The sequence below is a fragment of the Triturus cristatus genome, chromosome 6 (assembly GCF_964204655.1).
Source record: "Triturus cristatus chromosome 6, aTriCri1.1, whole genome shotgun sequence".
NCBI classification, from domain to species: Eukaryota; Metazoa; Chordata; class Amphibia; order Caudata; family Salamandridae; genus Triturus; species Triturus cristatus.
In genome coordinates, this window is record NC_140589.1 from 1,240,684,024 (window position 1) to 1,240,699,720 (window position 15,697).

The 15,697-nt window shown below is 44.2% G+C and overlaps 1 protein-coding gene across 1 annotated transcript in view; it reads left to right on the top strand.

The window, feature by feature from the left end:
- The window catches only part of BIRC6 (baculoviral IAP repeat containing 6), a 1,973,616-nt gene that overhangs the window by 595,617 nt on the left and 1,362,302 nt on the right, over positions 1 to 15,697 (top strand). The window contains exon 26 of the mRNA XM_085609819.1: positions 10,715 to 10,814. Coding sequence (XP_085465945.1) covers positions 10,715 to 10,814 — 100 coding nt within the window. The remainder of the gene's footprint in view (positions 1 to 10,714; positions 10,815 to 15,697) is intronic.

Consider the following 15,697-nt stretch of genomic DNA (forward strand, 5'->3'; position numbering starts at 1 on the left):
GCTCCTGTTTTTGCAACTCTTACCCAGCATTAGTATTGCATTTCATGTAGCAAGTTTTTTAGTTGCGGGCGTTCGTATAAACAAGAAGCGTGTCAATGTACGGCTAAGCCCCATTATGATTTGATTTAGTGAGATGGGCTGGGGGTTTTTATTTTTGGAGCTAATTTTTATTTTTTATTTTTTCATCAGACTTTTCTATTTTGTAAATATACCAATGTATTATATTTATTTTTTAACCTTGAACTGAACTTATGAAATATGTTTATTTTAATTTTTAACTTTGACAATGCTATTTATAACCATTAGTGTAATTGCTGAACTTTTGCCCTGTATCTCATGTGACTATCTGTTTGTTGTCTTTTTTTGATTTTTATTAATCGAATAAAAGTAATTGACTGACTCCTACAGGTCATTCTTGCACCCAAAATGACCAGCTGTCACAACAGAGCACGGCTTCCAAGAGAGTCGGGCGTTGAGCCCAGAGCCAAAACCCAAAAAGCTGAAAGCCTTGATGCGGTCTCGACATTTAGCAAAACAAATGGCGCCGACTGCTCATTCACCAATAATGCTAAAATGGGCAGAGAAACGACTTTATTGCATCAAAACCCTATTCTCCAACAGAACCAAAGGTGCCATCACACTCTGGGTCAAAACTGACCCATAGGCCCACTTGGGAGGTTGACGTCGGAGTCATCACACTTCGATCTCAAAATCAAAGTCACCAGTCTCCACCAGCACCAAAGTTGCAATCTTCTGAGGATCAATACTTGAAAGATTCGCAGATGTCCTCTATGAGTGACAAAAAATCGTTTTATTCATCATGGGAAGGATTGTCACAAAGTCTCCAACTCCAGGCTTCCACCCAATACCAAAGTATAGATCTCTGGCTGTTGAGTTAAATACCCCCACTTCCCATATCTACCACCACCAGCACCAAAAGGGTTACACACCTAGCCACTAGCCTCTTACTTCCCACCACTCCTAAACACACCTCCTCCACAACCTGCTCTCCTTCCACCACAATCTCCATCATCAGATTCTGAAGCACTCAGCCTGACCAGGGGAGCCATTATTATCCTCAGGACACAGTGGGGAAAAACCATTTAGTCCATAGGTTTGGGAAACATTCTTGGAAAGACTGCACAGTTGACCCACAGTATGATCTGTATTTTGAGCAGTACCTTGTGCATTCACTCTTGCTAGATGATAAAACACCCTGTCATGCTGTCATACAGCGGGCATCCTCTCAAAGCCAGGTAAAAATGCATACTGTTGAGGACGACGATGATTTTCTCCTGGAAACTCTCTCCAAGGCATAAAAGTGTGTCGCTTCCTATATATGCTGAAAGGTATGTTAAAGACCATCAGACATTTTTAAATAGGCAGTTAACACGTGGGTTGTGACTCCCCACAAACTGAAAGTATAACCCAACTCCTCATGATCCTTCCTACATCAGAGAAGTCCTTGTACCCAACTCAGTAGTGCTAAGCCTGAAGGAGGGCTGCCACCCAAACTACTGGAGATGCTCCGCCTTCAAGACACAACTGGCAAAAGAGTGGCTTTTTGGGTGACTACTTATTGGCGCTTTGCCAGTTCAATCTTTCTCCTATCAAGAAACTATAGGTTTCACTGGGAGGCTATGGAGGAGCATTGATGGGCCAAAAAAGGATTATTCTTCCAAATAGCACCTCCTGCACAAGCATGGAAGTTAAATACGGTTATTGCATTACTCATGGGACCCTCCCCCTTTCAACTGCTTCACTTTTGTCCTTTACGTCACCTGTCATGGAAAGTGAAATTCATAATAGCAATCACTTCCCTCAGAGGTGGTGGTGAGCTTCAGGCTTTGACAATTCAAGAACCGTACCTTCGGTTGTATAAGGATAAGGTGGTTCTGTGAACTAACCCTAAATTCTTATACAATACTGTCCTTTGTCCACATCAACCATACTATTAAGCTGCCAATCTGTTTTCTATCCCCAGAGTCAGTAGCAGAAAGGGAGCTCCATACTCTTAATGTTAAAAAGGCTTTAGTGTACCACATTGACAGAACTTTGCTAAGCCTTCGATAAAATTGCTCTCCTATTTTCAAAGGAAGTGTCACTAGATGGATAGTTTGATGTATCCAATTCATATATGTATGTCGACTTTAAAGAAAAAGCCTTATAAAACATACAGTAAAATTGAAGGTTCCTATCAAATAAATTCACTGGGAAAAGTTATACAATGCAGCTAAAACTGTATTATGAATTAATATAAGTATGTCAAAGGCTATACAGAGAAGGGGACAGAACAGGGGCCTTATTAGCACGACTAGTGAGGCAAGAAACAACTGTGGTACAAATAGTGCAGATCGCTGCCAACAACAGGACATTGGTGTACACACAATGGCCGATTGCGATAGTTTTGGTGAATCACCTGCGCCCGGTATATGTAGAGCGACCTGGGCCATGTCTGGAGGCAATTCTTAACTATTTGAACGCAGTCGAGCTCCCTCGGTTGGAGCCTGAGGAAACGGAGGCGCACTGTGTTCCCCGATCACTTAAGAGGAATTTAACCGGGCTATTATTCAAATTAAACGGGCTAATTTGCCCTATTGCTGGTAGATAGACTCCTGTAAGTCTATAATGAGGCATTAGGAAGGGGATGTTTACCTCCCTCCATGAGGGAAGCACTGGTGGCCATGTTATTCAAGAATTACAAGGACCCAAACTTACCCAGTTCCTACAGGCCAATTTCGCTGTTGAATATCGATGTAAAAATATTCAGTGGGATAATGGCGTAACGTCTCCTCCCGAGGATGTCACAGCTTATCCATTCGGTTCAAGCAGGATTTATACCGAGAAGAAGTACAATGCACAACATGCGACGATTGGCGCATATATGGCATGCTCCAGGTTTATTGGAGGCCGACTGTGCCATAGCACTGTTGGTTATCGAACAGTTCGAATCAGTAGAGTGGCCCTATATGTTGCAGGTCCTTCAGCAACTTGGGGGTAGGCAAGCAGTTCTTTAAATGGGTGAAGTTGCTCCCCTTTGCTAGACTCCGGGTGGGTAGGATGGTGTGTGGGTGGCTCACTCTTGGTCGAGGCACCCGCCAGGGATGCTCACTCTCCCCCCTATTATTTACAATAGTTATGGAGCCTCTGGCTGTGCGTCTGCGGACTGTGCTGGACTCCTGGGTTGTTAATCTAGGGAGACCAATCATATAGTCTCTCTATACGCAGATGATACACTGGTCTATTTGTCACACCCGGAGAGCTCTATATCTGTGCTTCTGGCGGAGTTGCGGAACTTCCGTGGCATTTCGGGACTAGCTGAGGTCCCAATGGAGAAGCGACCGCACATTGAGCTGTCATGGGCGGAGGGCGCGATACCTGGGTATTCACTTGGCGAACACAGCCGCTGCCTATCTCGAACTTAACATTGGTCGGGTTGTGGAAGGGTTGTGGGGGTCGATTCGCTTCTGGACTGATCTGCCGTTGTCACTCATGGGGCGCATCACCGTCATTAAATTGATTGTTTTGCCTCGCAGCCTATATGCAATGCGACATTCCCTCTATATAATCCTGCGATCTTATTTTCATATGCTAGAGAGTCTACTGTTAGACCTCTTGTGGGGGAAGAAATGTAGATGGGTGTGGCTGACAACACTACAGAGGACATGGGAAAAGGGAGGACTGAAGGTGCCTCGTTTGGAGTTTTATTACATGGCTCCTCGGTTGCAGCATGTGGTTCACTGGTTGGACAGCGAGGATAACTGGGAGAAACGCCTGCTGGCGGGAACTTATGGTGACCGCTCGCTGACAGAGCTGTTGATGCTGGGAAGTGAAATGCCACGTAGCAGCAGTATGGGAGAACGCGGTGTGGCGAGTGGTGCAGCATGCCCCGTTCACTCCTGATAATCCCCTGTGTGCACTGCGCCCATTTGCCAGTATCGCGGACTCTGTCGGTTTGCCATTGGAGGGATGGAGGCTGCCGGATGCTGGGGGAACTTTGTGGATGGGAGGTTTGTGACTCGGGAGGAAGCACAGGATACCTTTGATTTAGGACCAGGCCAAATCCTGCAATATGGGAAAATCTCTAGTGTTGCACGTGATCTCTGTTTGGGTTACCGGAGGAACCCTCTACCACTAACACTCTGAAAGTCATGCTGTACATGGCACAGGGTAGGCGACTATTTCCCATCTTTACACAGCACTGAGAGATGATTTACTGGTAGAGACCCTTGAAATCCAGCAAAAGTGGGATATGCTAATGGATGAACCCCTGACGGAGAGTGACTGGAGAAAGGTACATGAGGGGGTGCAGAGATTTAGTGCAAATGCACAGGTTAGGCTCCTTCAATTTAATCTAGTAAATCAAGTATACCTCACCCCACGCATGTTCGATATAATCTCCCCGTCCCGTAGGGATAAATGTCCTAGATGCGCCCGACAAGGGGCGGACTTCCTTCATTCGGTCTGGTCATATTCGCTACTACGTCCCTTTTGGGAGGAAATACTTGTATGTCTACGAAAGGTCACGGGCTGGAGTATTCCCAGAGATATTAGGCAGGCACTATCGGGAGTATTGCCTGCGCCAAAGCATAAGAAACTAAGCGGGCGATTTGTCAACCTGGTGCTTGTCCTGGCTAGAAAACGGATGGTTATAGCACGGATGCATCCCCGGCCCCCGCGGTCTGCAGACTGGATTAGAGATGTGAGCGAATAGGCAACTGCGGAATTGGTACGAATTAAATTTGTGCGGAACGATGATAAAGTTGAGGAGGACCTGCTGGCATGGGCCTCCTTGTTGGCGGACCTACAGGGAGGCCAAGCGCCTGCATCCCAGGAGGCCATGGGAGGGGAGGCCTCCCAAAGAAGGGAATAAGAATGAAAAACAGCCTAGGTAATGTTTGGTATTCTAGCAAATAGATACAATTTTGAATTGTGCATGTAATTATGTAATCTGACACAGAGAGACGGGGAAGGGAAGGTGGGGGAGAGAGTTAGTTTAATGAGATATTCTGTATGCGTTATATTGGAAAGGACTGTGTAGGGAACAAAGATGTCTGTAAGTGGTAATTGAAGCAAACGTTGCCCACATATACAGATGTAATGTGGTTACTTACAAATGCCATTAAAACTTTGTGAAAAAAAATGAATTAATATAAGGAACAAAAGTCCAATTAGTCCCATAGGCCGCTGCTGCAGGAAGCCACTGAACCACTGAAAATCATGATTTGATGGAAACAAAATGTGGGTATGTTAGAGGTCATGTGGATGCCACAACTTGTTTTCGCACCCACTTTAAACATGTTTTAGCAATCTCGTCATCTTCCAAGCTTCTTGAATATAAGTTGCTATAGACAGAGGGATTTTCTCTGGATCAGTTCAATAGCAAAGTGCAAGTGTTTCAGTGCTGCTCTTTATATTATAGAAATATCCGCCACAAGTAGGTTCTCTTTTCTTGTAATGTTTTTCCAAAGGAGGATTGCTTGCGGTAAAGGAAAGGACTTGGATAGTTTCTAATCAGAATTTTATGGATCTTTTGTTTTTTAAAACAATTTGGTCAAGGAATGGCTCATAAGAAATATCCTGTTTTTATTAAGCTGAATTCTTTCAGCAGGACACTTCCTTTCAGTGAGCTGCACCACTGCACAAATGCTCACAATTACTTCTTTATTGCCAACCTATTTACAGATTTTACGTTTTCAGGATTGGTCCATAAATCCTGACAGCCAATTTCAATGAGTGTTTTGAAAACCTCTCTGAGCCAAGGTAGAAATTCATAGGAATTATACTTCATAAATCAGGAACAGCTTTCAAACAGACTGAAAGGGCTGGGTTCCACTTATGGCATACCCAATATAGCACAAGTTGTATGGCGATGTTATCCCTGATTTTATGGATTGCTAAATCTGCTCTTAAAGTCATCATTGGAGAGCCAGGGCTAAGACTAAGTAGGCGCCAAAAGAAATGGTTTGTAGTAATTTGGATAATTGATGTACCTTTGTAGCCTGTAATTTCAGGCCCGTATGGCCTTAGTGAGTCTACTGTTGCATGCCTGCGGGGCGGGGGGACTGTCTACCTTGCTTCCAAAGTACTTGTAGACTTCAATTAGACCATTAGTTAGAGGTAGGATCCCTCTTCCTACCCCACCCAGAGCTAACGGTTGTCACAGATGTATAAATACTGGTTAGGGCAGGCCACCTGAGAGACATAGAGATCAGAGGACCTTGGTCTCCAGCAGAGACTTGCTTCAGATCAGCCCTTTGGAGTTGCAATCGATGACCTTGGCATTAAACTCGTTCCTCCCAGTCGTCAAGGGGGAGCAGGTAAAGTTTACTTTGCATCACAACAGCCATGTGTTATTGTGAAATTCTGTGCCAGAAGGCTGTACTTCTTTGGAAGTGTCCGAACACTCAGGAGATTTACCTGATAGCCCAGCACCAGGCAAGATCTTTATCACCAGGGCAGTCCAACTCACTGGCATTGCCTAGCGGATCACAAATGCCATTTACACAAGGAGGTGGTATGTGATATTTTCTATCAATGGGGAGAACCTGGGCTCAAAATATTCACCACTGCAGAGAACACAGTGTCCAAACATTTGCACGTTGGAGTTCCCAAGGCGGGCCCTTTATAGTGCGGTAGCACATCCGGCACAAACAGTGACAGGTGATGTCTCTTGATCACCCTCCTGGAGTGGTGTCATCATCTAGGCCAAAACTGTACACGCAGGATGCTGGGAGAGTTACGTTTGTTGCCTGGTACAACATCACCTACCTGCTATGCACTCTGTTTGATTTTCTCATGGCCATTATATCCACCCAAAGGGTGAGTGAACTGCAGGTCCTCTCTGTCCAACAGCGATTTACATTATTCTTCTCGGACAAATTAGGCTTCTGGATGAAATTGACATTCCTGTCGAGGGTAGTGACACCATTCCACATCGGCAAATCCATCACCTTGCTGGCTGCCTATGCTCCACCTCTCTAAGGAGGAGAATGACTCCGCCATTTTGACCCAAGGAGGGGCTTCTGTTTTTACATCGTTCAGACCAGAGACCATCTATTAGACACTCAAATATGTGTGTGCTTTTCCGGTAGGGAAAAGTAGAAAGGGGTGCAAAAGAAAACCATATTTTGATGGATTGTTTTATGTTTTAAGATCTGCTATGGGCTAGCCAAAAATCAATCACCAGAAAGCTTGCCCGCTCATTCCACCAGAGCAGAGACGTCTACCACTGCATTCGTGCACAGTGTGCCAGTCTTAGACGTGTGCCTGCCTGATATCTGGGCTTCGTTACACACATTCACAAAGATCTACTGCCTGGGCAGCCACGTGGGTCTGCAGGGGCACTTAACCGATCTGTCCTGCTGGATGTCCTGGTCTGCCATTCTACATGCCGACCATCTTGTTAGATACTGCTTTGGTGTCTGCTCACAGGTGAAGAATCTGCAGTTCGAATCCTTTATCAGAAGAACAAGTTACCTACCTTTGTAAACGCCTTTTCTGGAAGAGACGTTAACTGCATATTAGTAATCAACCCTCTATCCTCCCCATTCCGTGAAATGAACTCACACCGTCCAATAATAAGAACCATTCTAGAGATCTACACACATTAGCATAATCTGATTTCCGTTAGCTCCATGTCCAATATAGTGGCCTAGATGTCACATTCAGGCAGGATGGCTCTGATGCAGAGTTGCATGACGCCACCTACTGATATGTGAGGGAATTGCTATCAAAATTCTCTGCTTCCTGTTGGGCGGCTGGAGAAGTTCACAAGGTGATGAATTTGTGTTAAGATTAAGTCTCTACCAGAAAAGGCGTTACGGAAGGTAAGGAACTTGTTCTTTTGTTTTTCTACCTTAGCTCTACAGTGCCACTACCATCCCCCTGTATTCTACAGTGGTGTAGGTAGTTTCTGGCAACCACTGAACATGACAAACTTGATTCCTCAGGGATCGTGGAAAACAGTACAGTACGTTTCGCTCAAATACTCAAGCTTGTTTACTCTCAGAAAATACAAAAGATGGTATTAGGACGTTTCAATCGGTATTTATTGGTCCAGCGACAGCCTTGTGTAAAACATATGTGCTGTGACAATCAAGAGACAGAAGCATACAAAAGAGATTGGTAGTACCAATATAGTAAATAGTAGATACATTTTTACCATAGTGCTAATAAAATGAACATAAGTAGTTCAGATAAAAACAGTAGCACTTGCATATTCCTAAAATGTGCGCCCTAAGTAATTTGCCTAAATGTACCTAGCCTAGATCTGTATATGTAGCATGTATATGTATATATGTGTGTAGTCAAGAAACCCCTAGGGAAGAACCAGCCCCCTCACCTGATGGTTGAGACTGAAGGACCCCGTCTCTTGTTCGAGGATGATAGCCCGCAAGGGATGTCAGACCACTGTGGGTTGAAGGTTCAGCAGGCAGGCCCCGTGTCAGCTTGGAAGGAATTCTCCTCTAATTTTTAGGGGGGGAGTGAGGGTCTTTTATACTAAAGTGGCCACTCCAGGGTTTCTTCTAGAATCGCTATGTTTTTAAACCAACCATTAATGTTTTGAAAATCATTAATGTTTTTCGAAACAAATGTGATCATGCACAGCTGGCTGTTGGCCACGGATGAAAAAAATGGTGACCCTTATACAGAATTATACCGGGCCTGAGGACATGTTTATGTACGTCAGGTACAGGGATGAGCCTGGTGACGAGACGGGAACAAGCTACTAGGTAAAAGGTCACCTGTTTAGAATGGTTATTGTCGTGTGGACGGGATAATGTATGTAAAATGGGGTATACATAACAGGACTATCCTAAAGGATATGATAGTGGGAGCATTTCTAAATCTCCCGCCGAATGGGAGCAAACCCCAAGTACCCTCCCAGCTGGCAGGAGCTTCAAAAAAGCTCCTGCCTGTTTAGGAGTGAACTTTAGATCTGTTTTCTGCCCTTAGTGATGCTGGCAGAGAAACTGATCAAATATTGCTCCTGCCTGAAGGGAGCAGCATTAGTAGCTGCTCACTGCAGGCGGGAGCAGTGCCGGCTCTCGCTGTATATGGGAAGCCAGATGGGGCTGCAGGGGCCTTGGGGCTCCCCCGCGGACCACAAAGAGAGCATGGTGGGGGCCCTCGGTGGGCATCAGGGCACCAACCTTTACCAGTGTCGTGATCCCCATGGACAAAAACAGATCGGGAGGGGCCGGGTTTCCCCTCCCCTAAAAAATACAGCTGGGCCCCAGGGGATAGGGTGCCCGAGGCTAAAATCGGCCCTGGGATGGGGACCTTGTGCCCGCTTCCCCTTAATTATGAGTGGCCCTGAAGGATAGTGTGCCCAGCGCCTATCAAGACTCGGGATGAAGTGCCACATGGCCCCTTTCCCATTTAATACAAAAAAGGCATTCGTGGATAGGGCCCGACAGCCTTATGAGGCTCGAGGAGGCGGGCTGTGCGTCGCACCTCCCTACCATCATTTTAATAATTAGACCTGGGGAATAGGGTCCTCAGGGTATATCAAGGCTTGCAGAGTGGAGCCACGCGACCCGCCTCCCCTTTAAAACAAAAAAGGCGGTGTGTTGTTTACATTTTTTTGACTCCTGTTTTAGCTGTATAGTAGATGAGATTCCATCTTGTTGCGCTCTCTTTTCAGTCTGTCCATGTTGCCTTCACCCATGACCTTCCACCCACCCACCCTCTTCTGTTTGCCTTAGCCCGCTCCCACCTTCTTCCCTCCATCCGTGTTGCCTTTGCCTCCTCCTTCACCCCTTCTGTCCCTGTGGCTTTTGACTCCTCCCCATAACGGCTGCTTCTTTGTGCCTGCTTCTATCAAGCTATATCCTAGTTGAGAAAGTTTATTTTCAGAGTGCACGTGTCCCTTAAATCTTTTGACGTTTGTTGTTATAGTTGTAGGCATATTCCTTTGTGTTGCCCTCTTGCTCTATCCTTGTTGCTTTTACCCACCCCCTCCCTCTCACCCTCTGTCCACATGCCTTTGCCCTCCTCCCACTTACTCTGCCCCTATGGGTTTTGACCGCTCTCTCTCCATTACCATGCCATACCGTTCAAAGACAGGACAGGGCATACTGTACCGCAGTGTATAATGACCGTCCATATCATAGTATAGGCTATCACTTATCATATGATACAATGACCAGCCATACCGTACAATGAGAGGCCATCCCACCTCATACCATACAATAACAGGCCTTATCATATATACACCATACCATAGTATAATATACAACTGCAGGCCATACCACAGCATAACATTCAATAACAGGCCATGCTATAGCATTCCATACTATACTGACAGACCATCCAATGAAAGGGCATACCATAGTATATGACAGGCAATACCATACTATACAGTGACAGGCTGTACCATACCATACTATACTACACAATTACAGGCCATACCATACAATCACAGGCCATGCCATACCTCATCATACTTTACAATGGCAGACCGTACCATAACATAACATACTATACTGCACAATGCAGAGCAGCCATGCTTTTGTACAACATGGCTAAAAAAAAAGCCATTGACAAAGTCAATAAAGCTTGCATAAGCAAGACCTATGGGATTTACCAATGGGATTTACCAATACCTGTTAAGACTGGCAGTGGTTACATTGTTGTACAATTGTGGATTTTAAACTAATGGAAACCCTGTTTCACTTAAGTCTAATGTTTGTGTTTTTTCGTTTGCCAGAATCCTATGGGATCAGGCCTTGCCTTTGCAATCTCTCAAGCATCGCATTTTCTTCAGCCGCCACCTCACCAGTCTATAATTATAGAAAGAATGCACTCAGGTAAACCTTTTTAATGTAAAATATTTGCTATGAAATACCATGTAAGAAGATTTGTGTACTTATGACGATGAATGTAACTGCCATTTTATTGCTAAATAGATTGACAAGAGCAATTACTAGTATGCTACAAAGTACACCCATGCTCCCTCTAAGTAATGATCTAGGAAGAAAAGCCCTGAAGGACCTGGCCAGACTACGCCCAATACTATTCTGGTGTTGAATCTGGTGTACAAAGGAATTGGCCGTGGTCACACGGGGCCTAAGTGATATCGTAAACACAGACCGCTTCCATAAAATGATTTGGCTGTTCGAACTGAGAAGTTTGCTAAATAAAATGGGCCTGCAACATATGTGGGATTCACCCTCCACCAAAACGTTCCCAACAAAAAATTGGTTTAAAGAAGTTTATTGGGAAACGGTGGTGCATGATGAGTTTAGGCGCCATGATAGGACTTCTCTTTCGGGGCTTTTTCTTCAGACTAAGCCATGGCCTGGCCTTGAGCCGTATTGGGACATTGTTGAGAAGGCTCTGGATCGCAAACTTTATTTTCAGTTTAAAACTGGATCTATCCCATTGAGTGTTTTACATCTAAATGGTCCGTTATTAGGGATAACAAATGTCACTTATGCACTACACAGATAATCATTTGCACACGTGCTCTTTGTTTGCCCTGTGTACGCTAGTCCACGGAAGGTTTGGTTGGTTCAGCTATGTAAAAACCTGGGCACAAGATCATATGTCATAGCCCTGTGTGTCCTTTGCACTGATCCATTTCCCAGGTATGCAATTCCGGTGGCAACATTTTTGAGGTGGATGTGGATTACACGCTCTAAACAAATCAAGGAAGGATAAAGCACAGGACTACACGTCTCTCTAGCGCGTAGGATTGAGTTTACGCGGCCCCGCGGGCTCTTCTACCCTTGCCGATGGGCTAATGATTGTTTTATGTGGGTTATTTTAACAATATGCCTGTTTTTTAATCTTGTTTTTACCATTTTAGTGTAATATGAGGACGGTCCTGATTGCTTATTTGCACAACTGTTTAATCCAGATCTTAAATTCTTGTAATTATTGTTTTCTTTTCTTTTAATTGCAATGCTTTTATGACTTGCATAGTCGAATAAAGCTTTCTTGACTTGACTTGATTGACAAGAGCAATGCTAAATGAGTTTGAGAAGCTCTTTGAGTTAAACAAGTTCTGCTTCTAGTTATCGATTTTATTTTGGGAAATTCCAGGAAATAGTATTGCATGTGAACCAAGATTATCTTCACATGCTGTACGTTATTCCGCCATCTAGTGGTTGTAGTTAGTTCCGTTTGTCATGGCCCATTAGCTGTCATTTGTTTGCAACCAAAAACGTGGCTTGAAATAAGGATTGGTTCAGTTAGATTATAATGTCACTGTGAGGGCTTAGTTGTACGCCTTTGTATCCAGTGGAGTAAAAGCGTAATGTTTTTGGACAAAACATAGATTTCATTCAACTTTTTGCCCCGAAATTGAGCTGTGTAGTCTGTGAAGAATGTAACAGTTTAAAATCCATTGACCTCTGGCCTCAGAACACCTTGATCATTGTAAACCTTTATCTAATGTATTCAAATGATTGGAAAACGGAATAAAAATGTAGCATTCCAACTACATATAGGAATAGACATATATGTGTTTTAGTACCTTGCTGCATTTCAGTAAAAAATGTATTTGTCTCATGTTATACTTTTTTGTTTAGAGATACTCCGCAATTTGGCTATGTTAGCCAGTTTAGTGTTGCTCTATCAGATTGTATTTGTGCCACAAAGACATTAGAGCCGAATTTTTTTTTATTTGTAACAAAAATATTGTAGCATCATTTTAGAATTAGATGCGTCTCGATGCTGAAAAGAAAGAAGGTATGCAGGAAAGCAATAATTCTTAGTTCTACATCTTCCTGCAGATTCCTCACCTTTTGAATATCCCAGGCTTCAAACTGGACACAAACTTTCATTAGTTCTACCAAATTTGTAGGGAGCGCTGGCTCCTTGTTAGCCACAGACATGAAGCCACTGTGACATCACTATGCTATTAAGTGCCCACCATGGTGTCTTGACTTGGTTCCCTTTTTTCCTCCGCACCAGTTCTGGAACTTGCTGTCTTCTGTGAGGGAGTTTTTCCTCATGATTTTCGTCGAAACTCTTAGTGCAGTGCATAGGGAATTCTCCTCCAAACATTCAGGGTTCAAACTCTTTAGGCATTGTAATGGGCAAATTTCAAAACTAGATCTCTATAATATTTCTTTGTGTTTTTTGGGATCGGCATGTGCACACAGTTGTGTAACTCCTGCCTCAGCATGCATCTCAAGTTGGTCAAAATATGGGACGCCAAAAAGTCCATGGCATGGGCCTGAGAGGACCGTCAAACTCGTTACCAATCCCTGGTGAAATTCAAGTACTCCCCAATCCCCGCCCCCCTCCCCTTTCCGTCATCTAAGTCGTCTAGAGAGAAGCATCACAAATTGAGGAAGAAGCAATGTTGATTCTCCCTCAGGTGTATATTGCAATAAGTGCTCCCCACTTCTTGGTGTGTCTTCCAAAGAACTGGAGCTTGGTAGAATTCCACCTGCAGACATGGCTTAGCAGTGCCATCTGTCCTGGTCTAATGGCATTTCTTTGACCCCTTACCTCTTATGCCCGTGCCGGCTCTGCATCAGTCCTACTTTCCTCCTCTGGTCTACTCTAAACCTGGGGCTGCGTTTTTTTTTGTACAGTTATAGATTTGCTGCATTTACCACACAATCCATCATCTGCTGCATAATCTGCAGATTATACCAAAAAAACGAATTCTAGCTCAAACGGATCAAAAGTTACTAAAACCGTGGTGATGCGTTTGTGTGCAGTGGAAGGCCATTTTCAAAGGTTAACTGGTCATCTTTGATTTGCGTATTTCTAGATTCTGTTGCCAAATTGGCACTAATGAGGTGAAGTCTTTGCCTAGACAGTATTACAATGTGTAAATATGACAAAATAATGTTGTAAAACACTGAAATATGTGCCGCGTTATGCTGCATAATTAGAAATTTCTTGCCGCATAATTTCATAAACCCTGCTGCATACTCTGGTACTCTCCTGCTGCATAATTCCAGTGGCACTGCCCATACTATAGAATAACAGGCCATTTCTTACCATTCCAACAACCCAGGAAATAATCTACCCAGAAAATAGTAAACCACTCTAGGTGGGAAGCATGACGTTTGTTGAAGGTGGAGCAACTATGTGAAGAACAGGTTAAAGGGTCTCATGAGAGATACTGGAATACTAGTCGTATCTTCTTCGGTCTGATTAATTTGCTTTGGACATGCCTGAAAGCATTCCACGCAACACTGACAGCAGTAGTCAGAAGGCACACTTGTTATCTTCACTGCCTTTTAAAACAGGTTTACTTGCTCTCCGTTATGATATATTTCCAGAGATAGGCTGGACGCTTCCTTCTGGACCTCCTCCTCCTGTTGTGACTTCAGTTACCCTTCAAGGTAGCGAAGACCCTGGTATTTCTGTTAAAAACACTGTAGATCAAATCCAACTTCTTGACTGAGGTGTGGTAGACAGTAGTGAATTCTTCTGAGCTGATGCTCGGTCTTGATTCCCTGATTAAAACTGTCTTTTGTTTCAGTGATGTCAACACATTATTGGTGAGACACTGAGTACCGGTCAGCTCTGGAAGATCTGGACCCATCCCTGTTCCTTTCAGTCCACCTGACCCGTGAGTGCCTGGTAGTCCAGGCTTCATGCTGCTCTAAGCAAATTTCTAGAGCTTTTCCACCTAGCCAGAGGAAACAACTTGAAGTGGTTGAGGAAAAAGATTTTTCCCATAGCCTAGCCATTAAATGCCTCTCATCTCCTGGGGAAGAACACCCATGACTTATGGGGCATGACTCGTTTGGTGCTCTCCCTCTTTCATGACCGCCTCAAAGAACAGTTTTCAGGGGTGGTAAAAGACAGACCAGATGCATCTAGACATGTTATATAGGCTGGACTTGACACTGCTGATTCAGTCGCCTGGGCAATGGGGTCAGTAGTGTTACTGCGTCTCCGTGCATGACCAATCATCAGGAGTTTGTAACTACATTTAGGCGACATTAATGCATCTTCCATTTCAACAGTATATAACTTTTTGGGGATGAAGAAGAAGACTCTTTAGAATGCTTTATGAGTAGCAGAGCTAAAGCTTGTTCACTCGGCTTGCAGATGCCGCTGAAGGACTTCAAAAGAGACAAACCACTCAGCTTCACCAGCAATCTCAGAACTCCTTACTCACATTACGGGGGTAGAGGCAAATGTAAGGGTCCCGGCACCCAACAGACAGCCTCCTCTTTCTCCTGCAGTTTCCCTGTACCATAGGGAAAGCAGGCCTTATGGGAGTATGTGGGCCCAGTGGGAGGGTAGGCTTTGTCCTTTCTGCAGGAAAAGACTATAGCATCAAACCATCGTCTGATTGAAAAAAACATTTTAGATTTTACCCTAGCAGGCCCTTCACCAAATCACTTATCAGCAGTCCTTTCATGCAAATATCATCTTTGCATACTGCAGCAGTAAGTGGTTGCCTTGCTGCTAAAAGGAGCAGTGGAGTTTGTTCCAGACCAGGAAACTGTTCAGGGTTTTTAATTTTCGTACCTCTTGGATCCCAGCATAGACGTAGTCTTCACCTGGTCCAGGACCTCAGGATGTTGAATCCCTTGCTCTAAAAGGAAACGTTCAAGATACTGTTAGTGGCTCGAGTTCTTTTGAAATGGAAGTGATAAACTGGATAGTGTATTTTGACACGCATCTCCCCATACCGGTCCTTACGTCTCAAAGAAATTATCTGCAGTTTGCAGTAGGTTTCATTCACTACTAGTTCACAATCCTGACCTCC